The following is a 15,627-nucleotide window of genomic DNA, read 5'->3' as shown; positions in this document are numbered from 1 at the left end:
AGCAGAAAGTTTTGGGGTGGTTTGGTGTTTTAAGACAAAATGGCCATCAAAATTATGAACAGCATTCATTTACTTTAGCTAACAAACATCCAATCTCAAACATCCAAATTTGTTTTACAATTTCAACAAAGATCATTTTTACTAAGAGCTTTGTACTTACCATGCTGAATGTGAGCATTAATGATGCATCTTAGATGATCTATAGACCTATTGAGAAAACATGCTTCCTTATGGAAAAAAATAAATGAAAGTACAAGTTAATACATTATTCAAAACTTACTTTAAATGTAAATTACTAATTCTGAAAGGGCCCAGGTAGATTATCTTAAAGCTTTAACTCTGACAGTTATAAAACTTGTAAGTTATTCTGCTGTTGCAATTTTCTCTACCAGTATCTGACAAACACATGTGTGCATGGCAAAGTTTGTTTCAGTCATCATGAAGCCAACTGTAATTTCAGGGTTTTTTTAGTATAAGTACTGCTTGCATACTCTTTGCTGAAAGGCACCTCCACTGACAACAGTAATTTTTCAAATACAAAATCCATTTCTGATAGAGTATTTTTTACTCAATTTTGCTATGATGGAGTAAGTTTTTAACAAATCTCAGAGGAGTCCTTCTATTCTACATCAAGTGATGTGGCACAGCTCTAAGGAGTTCTGATTTAACTTTTAACATCATCTGAACTTAGGACAACATTTTCCCTTATAGAAACTATAGGACAGGAGAGGGAAAAAAGTTATTTTTTTCTTTCTTATGACAACTCCCAGCAGTGGCCAGGGAATCTGACAGTATTCAAGAAATCCCTCTTTCCTCCCACAATAGAATGGGTTCTAGTCTAAAAAATTTAGTATTCTGTGACTTGTTTAAGCATATTTAGAACAGAGAAAAAGATGCCTCTGTTTTGGAGTACTGAAACTGTTTTGTATCTGCAGTACAAACAGGCAAAAACCTTTTTCAAACTGGACCCAGTTTCCACACTCCCAGTATTGAGCATCTGATAGCTTAGAAATGTACAGTGAGGTGCCATTCAGCCTCAGGACATACTCTCAATTCAATTCAATTTCCACTTATCACAGAAAAATTGCACCTAGTAACTGCTTTCAAAGTCGGTCATATTAATTGATGCTTTGATAAACTACCAGAAACTTGTGAAGCTCCTTCTATCAAGTCGGTCTTAACCATTATCCCCTGCAAAAGACATTTTCTTACCTCTGGGTCCTTATTCCACTGCACTACACATTCCCAAGAGCAATGAGCATGGAGTACATCCACTTCAAGACTACATGGAAATTGCTGATATGCTACTTGCAGCAGCTCTAGAAAAACAAAATCTGAAGTTAGAAGACAGACCTCTTCCCACTAAAATTTCTGCTACTTCACAACAACAGTCTCTGCAGACTTCTATAATTTGAAAAATTTATTTTCTTACCTAGGATTCTTTCCAAGCCTGTAGCTGCTTCTGGTTCCTCAAGAAAGAGATTATTATGCATTTCTACGGATTCTTCAGTACTGTCTGTAGTGTTTTTGTACTGGGCCACATTCAGTATAATCGGACTGAAGCCTTGCCTAAAAACCCACTTTGCTACAGTGTCAGCAATACCTCCTAGGATGTTGAAAAGTAAGAGGTAGAGTCAAGGTATTGCAGATTATTTATAGTTCACAATCTAAGAACAAGAGATAATATAGGATTTTTAAATACTACCTTTAATTACACATAGGTACATACTCTACCAATTAAAAAAATTCCTAATCAACTAATCAGAAGCTTACAATGCAGTCTTTACAGTAATAGCTTTTAACGATTTTAAAGCACTGTTCTACATGATTTACATTGCTTTTTGAATTAAGAATGGTGTCCAGCAAAACAATTTCCAGCGCAGAGTACATCATTAAATAGGTAAGGATGGCTCAGAAGTCTATTAGAAAGAAAATCAACAATCCCTCCAAGAAAAAAAAATGTACCTTTTCCAGCTTCAAGCAGTTTCTTAACAGACAGTCTGCCCAAAGGCTCAGTCTGCAGTGATGAAACTCTTTTTGTCCTTTTGGTCACTTTGCTGTGCAGTAGTGTTTGAAGAATCAGGCAATCTTCTAATTGTTTCAGCAGAAGTTTCCAATATTCAGTATCAAGGGAAAGTGCTTCCCAGGATTCTGTGTCTGAACCTACAATTATTTGGGAAAACTAACAGAAGATATGAATTGGTTTAGGTCTGTTCATTTTAAAGCACCATAATTTTGTTCATGAAAAATGCATAGCATTAAAATTCAAAGGAATATCCCAAGAGCTAATGCATTTTAAAGAATAATTTACTTCAAAGTATGCATTAACTGTTATGCAAAGATCAATTAACATCCCACACTGCTCACACAAGTTACACACATCCTTAAATAAAAGCCTAAAGGAAATAAAAGGACCTGAAGGATCATCTTACAGTCCCATTTTTAAGTTCATATTTAGGTGAAAAGTGAGTTAGAAATCCTTAAAAATATTTATTTTTAAATCCTCCACTATATACACCTTCCCCAAATATATGATTAATCCACCTATATTTCCATTTCCTATCATATTAAAAAATATAGATCATGTGCCTAGAAATATGGATCACACCACATGGCAATTCTGTGCATTACTTTGATAATTCTCATGTCTATCAGCAAATGCTCTGCCAGGAAACCCAAGAATCTTTCCAGATTGGTAGGGAAAAAAAGGGGGAGAAGATACATGAATTTATGGAAGGGAAAAATTGAAGGAAATAAATCTGTTACTTTTTTTTTTAAAGCAGAACTGAAGAAAAAGGGGCAAAGAAGGCATGTAGGTAAAGCATAATATGTTGCAACCTATCAACTCTCTATTTTGCAACACCGACTATTTTGATAAACAGAATTGCAATAGTTGAGGTGAGTGTGCAAAAATACTGAAACACTTCCGGTTCTCTAGTTAAAATTTATAAGGCAGACACAATTAGGGGACTGAGAGAGTTGGGATTGCTAAACCAGGAGGAGAAAAGGCTCCAGGGTGCCCTTACTGCAGCCTTCCAGGACCTAAAAGGAATCTATGGGAAAGGGACTTTTTACAAGGGCAGGTAGTGACAGGACAAGGGGGAATAGCTTTAAAGACAAATAAGGAGGTTTAGATTGGCTATTAGGAAGAAACTCTTTACTGTGAGGGTGGTAGGCACAGGTTGCCCAGGGAAGTTGTGGATGCCCCTTCCCTGGAGTGCTCAAGGCCAGGATAATGATGCTCTTGAGCAACCTGGCCTAGTGGGAGGTGTCCCTGCTCAGGGCAGCAGGGGCTGAAATCACACCATTTTTAAAGTGCCTTCCAAGCCAAACCAAGCTCTGGTTCTATTTACAAGACTGAACACCACCTAGATCCCACCCAATCTAATTCAGACACATCTGCCTGGATGTGTCTATTTGGAAATGGAATCATGTTTTCCATGTTGAATTGAAATGCTTTATGCAGTTTTACAGCCTTAATCACAACTTGGTAAAGGTATTTACTGCCAAGAAAACCAAGCATCCATCATGTTAAGAAGGGCTAGTAACATAAGTACTACAAGATTTCAATGGTATACTTAAAAAAAAATCTCAACTATGTTAAAACAGGTTTACCATCCAAAGTTCAGTGGACTTCTCAAATTTATGTGGAAAGCGTGTAGGCTTTAAGTTCATCAACAACATTTGCTATTGAGAGAGAAACTCAATGTACAGTTTCCATATTTAAATATGTTTAGTAAATTATCCTGGCATATCATTAATTCATCTCAGCATAATGTTCTTCAAATCTGAATGCAAATTTTCAGGCTTGCAGGATGTCACGCTTGTACTCAGGTTGGAATGAGGACAAATGCTGAGGATGTTACTGTTACCAGGACAGATGCAGGGAAGCCATACAGTAACTAGAAGAGAAGAGGAGGTGTGAGATGAGTTACCTTTTTCTCGGTCACGCTGTCGATTATCTCTGCAGTTACAGAGTGTCCCACGTGAGCAGACAGCAGGGCAGCCGCGCTGCTTTCGGACTGAACGCAGGCCGAGCGCATCTGCTGCCACCAGGGGGACACCGACTGCGTGTCCCACGACTCGTCTATAGCGACTGGAGGCAAAGGGAGAGCGGGAAACTCAGCTGGGGTCACTGTGCAGGAGCAACCAACCCCGGAACCAGCACTTGTGAACACAGCTTGTCCACGAAGAGCAATTTCTGATTACTCTACATGATTATTTTCCAGATATTTAGCACACGGATTCTTGGATTGCAAGTCAAGTTTAAAACAGAATGTGAATTACTCATTCTCAAAACTCATTTGTAGCAAACAGACAATAGATCTGAATCACTAGGTAGCAAACCTGCTGCATGCTTTGAAGATCTAAGGGATATTACACTTCACAATGCAAACAGATTCATTTGTGATTTCAAGATGCCACACATATTCAATGCACTCAAGCTGTCTCCCTTCAGGCTACCTTGTGTTCAGCAGCATGAATTTACTCAGACAGCAGCAGTAGCTTATTCATGCTTCCTGTTTCAATCTGATAATGCTGCTCTATGGAGAAGTAGGCAAAAAGGGAACCTGGCACAGATTTATCCACAGCAGCTGTGTCTAAGGTAGGAGAACCAGCGTTTATTCACACGTACAACGTATGTACAACCTACTCCAAATTATGGCAAACTGACTTTATAGAGAACTCAAGTTACAAATGCTGCTAAAGTGACAATAAAGTAAAGGATGTCTGAGAGCCAGTCAGCACAAATTAAAGAGATGGGACTAAACATTCAAAAAATGTGAGGAAAGCGAGCTGGACAGCCACGTTCTGGTGCCAAATAGGAGTTGTGTCAACTTAGTGTACAGAGTGTAAACATGGTATGATTAGTTAGTCCATGAATATGCAGCATTAAGTTTTGCTGCATAATTTGTGAGGGGGGAAAACCCAAAGTATAACAGACTCTAGCTAGAGTAGCAAAATTTTGATAATAACAAGTTGCCTTCGAGTATTTTAAATGCACAACTCACCTTTCATTTTGCTCAGAAGTGACAGCATAGTGTGAAGGCATCTGACAGAATCTGGTTTGTCTAGAATATCCTTTTCCTTGGAAAGCCATAAATTGAGAAGGAGTGACTGTAAAAAAAGAGAATATTGAATTGAAGCAGTAAAATGAAACTCTAATATTGCAACACACCTAATGCAAACAGTTTCTCAAATAAGTTATGTGTCACAGAGTAAAAATGTTATATCCATGAACCATTATATTAACACCACAAGTTAAAAATATGCACAATGCACTCTCTGTGACAGATATTGAAATTAAATAATACAATCAGTACATTTAATTAGGAAGACATTCTAGAAAACAACTTTTCAAGGTCTAGAATGTCTAGAAAACTCCCTTTTGAAGGCTCAACTTGGCAAGCATTAGGAGTTATTAATATTATAGTTGAAAATTTTACACTTGTAGTCCTTACTGAATATTCTAGACATTCTCACTAGAATACCCACATTTTCGACTAGAATATTTTCTTCTTTTTTTCCTTTGATATTGCTTAACTGAGAAATGCAAATACGAGCAACTAAAGAACTGAATAAGGAGGTATTTGAACACAGCCTGAATCCAGTAATCCAAAGGCCAACATGCAGACATTTTCCTTTCAATGTTTTGTTTTCAAAATATTAAATCAATGTTTTGAAGTATGTAATAAACATCTTACCAATAAGGTTTGTGGGGTAAAACCTGCTGATTCCAGTGCATGGCACATTTCCTCTGTGGAACTCTCCCCACACAAACATTTCCAGAAGAAAAAGCTGCCTGAAGCAAGAATTAGTTGACATTACGAATGTTATCTAGAACCATAATCCCTCTCCTTACACTTTGACAAAAGGCAATCTATTGATCAGGTCCCAGTGAGTGCAGTACAAAATAACAGGTGACATTCAGAATCACCTGGTGTTCACCTGCCTGCCAGCTTAAACCACAACAGTCTTTTCTGATGCCCAACAAGGGTCACAGAGGGTAGAGATAAAGACAGATCTGACCAGAGCATGTTAAAACAAACTTGTCATAAGCATTGATTGCATCACTTTAATAGTCAGTGGTCACAATGCTGATGGATTTGCTGCCAGAGCAGTGTGAAGTGTAAATTGCTATAAACATTCTCTGTTGTGCTCTATCAGCCCTGGGGGTTTGGTTTGGGTTATCAGGTACTGTGTCACGCTGGCTCATGGCACGATCTCTGTCGTGACACTGATCTGCCTTCGGCCCTCGGGCGCCATGCAGTGGGAACAACTCGCAATTACACCTTTGCTCCTCCAAGGGCCCATCCAGAGGGAAATGCCTTCCTCCACCTCCCCCTTCTCCAGCCGAACTATAATCACTCTGCTCAACACTGCTCGGTACAGGCAGAGGGAAGAGAAGGCCTCTGGATCTGATGGCAAAGTGACAAGTACTGTGGCTAGTCCGAGCCCAGCAACCAGCACTGTGGCTGAGCTAGAGAACCAACCTGACACTGAAATCACTGACAACTCATCACAAGAAGAAATACTGGAAGTGAAAGTGAGCTCACTCAGTAGGAGGAACAGGAGAAGGAGGTGGATGAGGCAGGCTACTCCAAAGTAGGGCCAGCATGAAAGCAGTAGAATAAGGTGTTCACTGCTCAGGAAGGAAGAAGAGGAAGAATTTATAAACAAGGCAGTAACCAAAAAAATCTCTATCCTTGAGGGAGCTGCAAGGTATCAGTGAAGATTTCAGCCAAAATCCAGGTGAGTACACTGTCATTCAGCTGTTCTTATGTTGGGATAACAGAGCCAGTAGCCTGAAATGAGAGGGTAAGGAAGCCAAAGAGCTAGGATCCCTTTCTAGGGAAGAGGGCATTGACAACAGAATTGGAAAAGGGGCACAAATCCTCAGCCTCTAGAGGCAACTCCTCCCAAGTGTGAAGGAAAGGAATCCCTTTAATGAATACATTACACATCTCCCAGGCAAGTGGACTGATCCAGACTGCACAGAACAGGGAGAAGCCACCCTTTGGAAAGACTGAAAGATGCAATGGGCTTTTAAAGGCTATATGGAATGCAGTGGGTGCTGGGACATTCAAACATTGGGATACAGAGGTAGCGAAGGTCACTTGGTTGATCAGCACTGTGGGATCTGCCAATCAAACTACCCCTGCCCAATCAAAACTCTACTGTACAATAGAAAGGGATAAAAATACGCTAGAGAACAGAGTTTATGTTGCTTCTATCTCAGGCAAAAGCAAACCCTTTTGTGGAACTGCTTTTGCTGAAGGATGTGGATAGACTTGGGGAACTCTGATGTGTACCTCAAGGGGATTTGATTCTGGATGAGAACACACAATGACTTGAATTGTATGTTAATTGCTATATAATATTGTATGGCATCACTACTACAGATGCTATATGCCACATCAATGGTATTACAATAAAAATTACCAAGATTAATGACAATTTAATTTTGATGAATCTGCCAAAGTGCAGTGATGCTATAACATGACAAGCACAGCAGTGATGGAACCAGAACTGGTTTCAGCATGCAACAATCCAACACCACACACCACTTCTCCTGCCCTAGAGGACTACCATGACAGATGGAGCCCACAGCCATGGACTAAATGAAATCATTGGACATTTTAGAGGGACTTCGTTGAAAATCTCAACTCCACAAATTAGGGGTCCTTGTTGCCTCACCTAATGGCCTTGTGCTGCCTCTGGCCAGCTCCCCCATCTCTGAGGCTGAAGTCAGTCCTGCCATTAACTCAACTCTTAGAGTTGAGAAAGAAGCTGCAGGTTACAGCTGCTCTGTGAAGTATCCAGTTACCACTGTGCAATTTAGTGGTGTTAATAACTGAATGAACAGTGGTTCCATGGCTTCAGGGTAATTGTATCCACAGATGCAGTTAGCTTGTATTAATAGTCAGTCATGTAAAAGATTTGTCCTCCTTTTAGACTCTTACTCCAGGTAGGAGTCTAAAAGGAACAGTTACATACTACTTCAAGGCAAGATGGCTTGCTAAGGCCTCAAATTAGGGCTAAAATATTTATACCATCTTAGATTAAAATCAGTCTGAGTAATGTAACTGAGCTCAACAGCTCTTACCTAAAGCCACATATTCTCCATCTTCCATATTTTTTACAGTAATCACATCCTTTTCATATTCTAGATATTCTAAGAACATTTTCACAGACAACATGTCATCCTTCTCATCAGTCAACTGAGTGGTAGTTTGAGTATTTTCTTTCTTGTAGTTCTCCAGTAAAGTTTCAAGCCTATGAAAATCTTTTTCTTCAAGACGAAGCAGTTTAGCCAAGTCCTTAAAAGCAAAAGCAAAAAAAAAATCTCATCTCACAAAAGGCTTATGCAAGCAGATGATTTTCAAAACATAGTAAAAATGAAAAAAAAGTCCAAAGAGTCAAAATATTCTATTTCAAACACTAAAAACATTTTTGAGAAGGGCCAAAATAATCTCCAAATCAGTTATTCACATTGCTCAAACAAAGAGCTTGTCTAGCTTCCTTTTTAAGGACCAGAACAGATGCATTTCCCATTTTAGATTCTGCCCATAGCATAACAATCATCCATCAAGTAAACAAGCCTATAAAATACCAGTATGGTTTTGTAAATATATAAGCAGCTTTACAAATTATAGCAAAAGCAAGCCAAATTATGCTGCTATGCAAGCATCAAAATTTTTGACTTCTACAGTTCCCAAAGTATCTCTCCAAAACCAAAGTGAAGAACACACTACATACTTTGAATAAACGACTGAAAACAGGAGACTGTGGTTTTATTTTCACTTGTATCTCAACTTTGTGTCTCTTAAAGAATTTTAGGTAGATGAATTACCGGACACTTGTATGAGGCTGGAGGGGTATTATAAGTAATTACTTCATTAAAAGCTGCAGGCCACCAAAAGGGGTAACTTGCTTACCTACTTACTTTATCTGAGGCTTTGAAAACCTATTCTTATGCATAAATCATCACTTGAATTTAAAAGACAACAGAATTTTCAATTTACTCACATTATCTGAAGGTGAAGTCTCTTTCTGTATGCTCTGGGAATTTTGTTTACTAACCAGTTCATAAAGATGTAACAGCTTTAACTTGTTTGCACAGAACTGCAGCAGTCCTTCATCCACACACTCCAGCTCTGAGGAGAAATAAAACTGCATTTGAACTTGAACATGTAGCCTAGAATAATGAAACATACACACAGAACTGGAGGATTTCTGAAACTCACTGTAATTTTTGATGCATGGCTGTTTGCACTCATTACATTCAATTCAGAGCAGCTTAAAATAAGAATTATTTTTACAAGAGGTATTAAAGAAAGCTATGAAGCTTGTTTTAAAACTGGAGGTTGACAACATGAAACTGAACAAAGACAAATCTATTGTTTTCTCCTGGTTTAAGGCCAAACCACAGACTGTCAAAAACTGAAATACAGTTCCTATTTTCTTTCATCAAGAATAACAAACTATAATATTTTATTCATTCTGACACTTCAAGCATATTCCCCTCATCTGAAGAAGGCTTGATCACCTCAGCAAGACACTGCCTTCTGTATTTTTGTTATCTTAGTCTCAGAAATTTCATGTATCTATTGACATTCGAATTCCAGTAACAATTAAAGCAAATAACATAGGAAACTAACACCAACATGGCCAAAAAAACCCCTTTTATTTCATCTTATTAGTCTTGAAAGCTTTTCTGAGAGATCCTAAAATGACGTTTCTATACAAAAGATTCCACTGAATACATAAGTTTCACCTGAAGCTGCTTCTAAACATGATTTTCATTTACAAACCCTTAAATACTTTTGATACATTGCTATTAAAATACTACCAAAATAAGAGAAAAACATGGAGAACTTGTCACAGAACCATTTGACTTTGAACTCACAACCACAGCATTCACAAAGCCCAGGATCTGCTTCATATTATCTTTTACCTACTAGACAGAAGTGGAGAAATATAACACTACTCTTGTGAAATTAGAAGGCTGGAACATCAGTCAAATTTGCTGTATATTGTGACTGTGGGGAAATAATGTTATGTTTGACAAGAGATTAATGATGAAAATGCACAAATACACAGGCCTTAGGAAATATCAATCTCTCTTCAGAATTAAAAGTCATGTTTCTGTTTTCCTTTAGATGTTTTAGGAGTTCTAACTGAAATGGATAATGCTATTGAATTAGAATGAGAGAGAGAATTTAGGTAGAGAACTGCATGTGTGAAGGTCTCAATCTCCTCTATGTACTTCAAGAAAACCATAAAAAGAAACTACCACTGATAGAAATGAAGGAGAGATTTCTTTGATTTTTCAGCAACAAGATTTTGAATTGGCAATGGCAATTCCTGACATAAGCTCTGAAATCCCTACCAAAACTTGAAGTATTTGGTAAGTTTCAGCGAAGTTTACCAAAAAAAAAGATACTAGATGTGGTTGCAGCTCAGATTCTCAGTGATAAAGATTTTGTGCTTCAAGTACATTAAAATTCACAGATCATGCCACATCCTCACTTCCTTCTCTGGAGAGAGAGAATACATTAAAACATCTATAGGCAAAAGCCTATGAACCTGCTTTCTAAAGGAAGATTCAACAGGACACAAGTACCCAGACCAGTTCTTTTTGAGTTTGTTTTGTTGGGTTTTTTTAAAAATATAATCACAAGTTACTAGGCACAGAGCAAGCTTAGCCAAGCATACTTACCAGCAAGCTATTTGTAGTCTGCATTAAATAAAGACATAGAAAAGCAACATCCTGTGATATCTAGCACTGAAACTAAGCAGACCAAGCCTGGTCTCCCTGTGGAACAGAACATTTCTACAACAGTCTTACAGCACTGCAGACAAAATGCAAATGCTTCTCTATATCTGCAAAATCAATATCCACCTACCCTGTTTTTTTAAATTATCCATTAATGTCTGAGTGATGTTTGTGAGAGATGAAAGTGGCACGCGTTCACTTGTCAATATACTTTCCAAAGCCTGTTAAGCAGATAGCCAAGAGAATTAAACATTCACTTAATCTCACTGTAAAAACATGCAAGTTCAGCCAACAATAACACAACTTTGACCACAATTTTTCATCTGTATTTCACCTGCACATATACTTGTGGCATAATTTGTTCCTACAGAAAGGTCTTCTCTCTTTTTGTTATTCACAGACAATGCCTTGGGAAAGTCACAAGTTAAAGTTCATTCTAGTCAATAAGGCGTAAAAAAACTACCCAGAAAAAACACACAGAAATTCTACACAGCTCAATTATTTGCTTCAAGTAATTCTAGGAAAAAAAAAAAAACAACTTATTTTGAAAGATTTAGCACCCTGCTAATGCAGTAATTTTTTTCTAATATTAAAGTATACTCTAAATGTTTACCTGTTTTTTTGTAGCAGGATATTTGATATCAAGTATTAATTCCTTTGCTTCAGCTTCAATTAAATCTGCAAACAAAGACAATCACAATTTCAATTCATATTTCTCAAATGCCTTCTGAAGAGTAAATCAATCTGCACCACAGTTAAGGTGCATATGGCTGCCAAAATAAGCTTGAGGAAAATGTAACAAAATAAACATAAACCCCGAGGTACTTAAAGATCATAGCACATACAGCTGTCAGAATGCACCACAATTGTACTTCTGGTTGTACACTTACAACACAGATAATTCAAAAACTCTTTGATAACACAATCTTAAGAAATTATACAAGAGAACCTACCTGGATCTGAGGTTTTAGCTTTGAGTAAAGCATTTAACTTCTTCACTAGATGCATATCTTTTGCTCGTTCACTCTTTTTATCACTGAAGGAAAAGAATTTTTAATTGTATGAGTGAAGAGAACTAAAAGTAATAATTCAATAAAACTGTATTTTTTAAATTATTTATGCTACTTTAAGGTAACATTCCAATAATAAAAAATATGTTAATCCATACAAACCAATGAGAATATTACAGAGTGCTATTCAGCTTGAAAAGGAACACCAGAAATACTGTCTCCAATTGTTTCCAAAAACAATAATGAAATTAATTTACTGATACAGAACATAAAACGTTCTTACCTCAGTGATAAATGGAAAGGTACATGGACAGTTTTTACACTTCCAGAAACTGGATCAACAAGGCAGATCTGGTAAGTCTGGGGCTGCCATCCCTGACTGGTCACATTGTTTAGACCCATTATTTTATAACCAGGATACAACAACCTGAAATTTCAAAAATTTGCTAAAATTAGCAACCTACCCTGTCCACAAACAAAATAAAGAGGCAACAAGTTTTATGAAGCTAAGGTTTAAGAACTGCTAAACACCTTTATCAGAAAAGACTATAGAGTGATGAAATATGATGAAGTCCCCACCTCTAGAACAACAAGCTGCATTCAGTGGAAACACTGGGCAGCACAGGAAGTGCTTGCCAGCACCACTAGCACTTTTACCCCTGGCATAACTATATATCACTTTATTGCAGCAGCACAGCCACCATGCCTACCTGCTACCTGTTTCTTACCTGCAGTGTTTCCCCACATTGAAGGCTCCAACCCGAGGTCCTTGCTGCGTGCTCCACACTTCCAGAATGCCTCTTCTTGGAGCATAGATCACAAGGAACTGAGCTACCCTGCTTGGACCCTGTGCATTCCCAAAAGGAGAAGAATCCATCTTCTCAGTTTCCCTCTCCTGAAGGTCCTCTACAGTCTGTATCCAACCAACTTCTGCATCACGGTATCCTTTATAAAGAGAAGACAGAAGGTCACTAGTGTGCAGAAATTAATACAGAATTAGCACATCAAGCTGTAATCTTAAGCTTTGTTTCAAATTGTGCAACTCTTGACTCCTGTAAAGAACTCCAGTCCATTGACTTGGAACAGGGCCCATCAGAGAGTGGCCAAACGCAGCCTTTGGCAAAGCTCTGGGGAGGAAGAAATTCTTCAGAAGAAGATATAAAAACACCTCAAAACTCATCAGGTCAGTACTCTGGACATTACACCAGTGCAAGAAATTGAGGCTGCCCTTGTTGTACAGCCAATCATGATGAAATGAGAATCTAACAAGCTGTATGTCTTAGCGACTTTTCAAAGTTTATCTTCTCAGCAAAATTAAAGATGGTACTAAAGCTTATCAAGAGAAAGAACCTTGAGGAATAGCACTAAAGCTCTTCCAAAAAAATACAAACCAAACAGATCAAATTTTAACTGTAGGCCATATAAGTATTCCATGGATTTACAAAAATACCCTTATGGACTTAATATTACACCTGACTTTGGTTTGTAATGCGGCAATGTACTAAAATTCTTGGAATTCTAAGTCTGAACATAAGATGCCCCAGTGCTCTGAAGACTATTATTTGCTACATTAATACCACTATCATACCTTTCCACATGCGAACTGCAAGTCCTCTTGTAACATCCAGCAAAATAACCCTTCCAAATTCATCTGTTACTGCTGCCAAAGTGTTACATGGAGAAAGACATATCCTTTCACCATGGCGCCGGGAGTCAGGAAGTCCAAACCTAAAAAAAATAATAATGAAGCAAAGCCACTAGACACATCCTTTTCTTCAGAATACTTAGCTTTTCTTCCAAGGATTAGGACTTCCTTTTTTCAGGTAACAGAAGGTATGGGAAAAATTAAGAGCAAATAATAAAAAAAGTTCTTGTTCTGTCTACCAAGATATATCATAGCTCTGCCTAAGTCCTACTGAAAAAGCAAAGTTCAGAAAGTAGGATAAGCAACTGCTTTGTCATGCAGTGTCAGGCAGTGACTGTACAGTAACAATGAACCCATGCACTGGAAGGGAAAGATCAATAATTATTTGTCCAGAAAGATAAACTGAAATGAAAAAAAGCTTAAAACAAATGACCTGCAAACTACTATCACTGCTTAAAGTCACATGTTCATCAGTTATACACCTTTCAAGATAATTTAAATAATTAAAAACACAAGACATCCAAAGCAACTGTCAGTGAAAAAAAAAAAAAAAAACAACTTACCTCACTGCCAATGGGGTTGCAGGTTCCACTTTTGGTTTCTGTTTTTGGACAGGTTCTTCTTCATGTTTACTCTTCCAACCAAGCCAGCCACTTGCAACAGAAGAACATAACAAGAATTACACTAATGGTCCTAAAAATATTCAAAATATTATGCAGCTACAACTAAAAAAAAAAAAAAATTAAAAAAAAAATTTTTTACCTGGCAGCATTAAATAATGCTGAAGTCAGTTTGCTTGCAACTGCTAAGGCAACATGAGACAACAGTGGCTGTGAGCTACCCTGAAATACAGGAATAAAGTGTTTAGAAAGACAAGAAATAGTCAGCTATGAACCACCTTGAAATGAAGCAACAAAATCTCTAGAAAGCCAAGAAATAGTTCTTACACTAAACGCAACTGCAGAATAGTTTTTCAGGCCTCCTATGGACTTTCAGCTCAGAAAGCATAGCTTTAAGACTGCAAAATTTTAATTCATTGCCCCCAGAAAAGCCATTCTGACATCTCTTTGCCATTTCAAAATCCTCCTGCAAGTCACTGACAGTTCAGTATGTTTGTCTGCAACAGAAGTTAAAAAAACCCTGTGTATCATCTCTGATAGAGAGCTGGCTGGGGTATGGCTTTGGCGTCCTTATAAATATCAACATAAGCAGTTTTTTCACAAACCTGTTGGAAAGCAAGTAGAAAACCCAAAATTCCAAATCTAGCATTTTCAATTAACTTTCAATCGTGGTAAGGACAGCAGACACATAGGGTCTGAATGTAAAGACACAGCTACACTGACATCCTTTTTTTCCCATACAATAGAAGTTGATGTAAATATGCTACAGTTAAGCACAAATTGCAGTTTTTCTCCTACAAGAAATCACTACAATGTACTCAGGTTGTGTTGAATCAAATACTAAAGACCTCCACATATCCCTAAGATGCATGTTTACACAATACCAACATAATTTTTCAAAAACATTACTTTGCAATAAATGAACAAATTTTAAAAAATTACTTATCACACTCAAGATAGAAAATAAAATTTCTCAGTCGCAGGAACCCATGCTAGACACTACTATCACATCCACTCCAAATCACTCCAGTTCCAGAAGATCAAGAAGGGGAAACGTCAACATAAAATGAACATAAGAATACTTCAGAAATACTCATACAGCAAAAAAGATAAATTATTAAAAGTTTCAGTGAGTCAGCTTTGTAGTACATACCTCCAGGGCAAAAAAGAACCCAGTGAAAGGATTGGCTCCAACAGTAACATATTGGGACATGGCAGGTGGACTGTTTTTTATAGCTGCATTATATCCTCCTATATTGGAGGCAGTCTTCATTTGATCAAAAGGACACAGTGTCATGATGCCTAACAAAAACATTAAAGTGAATGTCTTACACATTCAGAACAGAGGCATGCAATTGCTCTAAAAGCATAAATATATTCTTGCCTTTTTGACTGACCAGCCAGCATTCAGGGGAAAGGAACAGCTTTAACCACAGAAATGCCAAACAACATGGCAGAAATAACCTAATGGACTTGGGTTAATTATAAAGCACATCTGGTTTGTTCAGAAGAAAAAAAATCCAGCAGAGTTCAGCAGCAAAAATACACGTACCAAACTCACTTCACCTGCCT

General features: G+C 37.7%; 1 protein-coding gene across 7 annotated transcripts in view; it reads right to left on the bottom strand.

The window, feature by feature from the left end:
- The window catches only part of RAB3GAP2 (RAB3 GTPase activating non-catalytic protein subunit 2), a 42,904-nt gene that overhangs the window by 7,569 nt on the left and 19,708 nt on the right, over positions 1 to 15,627 (bottom strand). For all 7 annotated transcript variants that reach the window (XR_008436567.1, XM_053974721.1, XM_053974723.1 and 4 more), the window contains 18 exons: positions 15,209 to 15,357; positions 14,198 to 14,277; positions 13,999 to 14,088; positions 13,379 to 13,518; positions 12,519 to 12,735; positions 12,074 to 12,217; positions 11,734 to 11,816; positions 11,394 to 11,458; positions 10,911 to 11,001; positions 9,031 to 9,158; positions 8,108 to 8,321; positions 5,706 to 5,803; positions 5,013 to 5,118; positions 3,936 to 4,096; positions 1,966 to 2,182; positions 1,433 to 1,606; positions 1,213 to 1,319; positions 161 to 227 (listed from right to left, as the gene is read on the bottom strand). Coding sequence is in view for 6 of the 7 variants with exons in the window: in XM_053974721.1 (XP_053830696.1) it covers positions 161 to 227; positions 1,213 to 1,319; positions 1,433 to 1,606; positions 1,966 to 2,182; positions 3,936 to 4,096; positions 5,013 to 5,118; positions 5,706 to 5,803; positions 8,108 to 8,321; positions 9,031 to 9,158; positions 10,911 to 11,001; positions 11,394 to 11,458; positions 11,734 to 11,816; positions 12,074 to 12,217; positions 12,519 to 12,735; positions 13,379 to 13,518; positions 13,999 to 14,088; positions 14,198 to 14,277; positions 15,209 to 15,357 (2,331 nt within the window). In the remaining variant the exon portion in view is untranslated. The remainder of the gene's footprint in view (positions 1 to 160; positions 228 to 1,212; positions 1,320 to 1,432; positions 1,607 to 1,965; positions 2,183 to 3,935; positions 4,097 to 5,012; positions 5,119 to 5,705; positions 5,804 to 8,107; positions 8,322 to 9,030; positions 9,159 to 10,910; positions 11,002 to 11,393; positions 11,459 to 11,733; positions 11,817 to 12,073; positions 12,218 to 12,518; positions 12,736 to 13,378; positions 13,519 to 13,998; positions 14,089 to 14,197; positions 14,278 to 15,208; positions 15,358 to 15,627) is intronic.

Source organism: Vidua macroura, chromosome 3, assembly GCF_024509145.1.
Source record: "Vidua macroura isolate BioBank_ID:100142 chromosome 3, ASM2450914v1, whole genome shotgun sequence".
NCBI lineage: Eukaryota > Metazoa > Chordata > Aves > Passeriformes > Viduidae > Vidua > Vidua macroura.
Note: the sequence above shows the minus strand (reverse complement) of the source record. Positions and strands in the feature narration are given on the sequence as shown.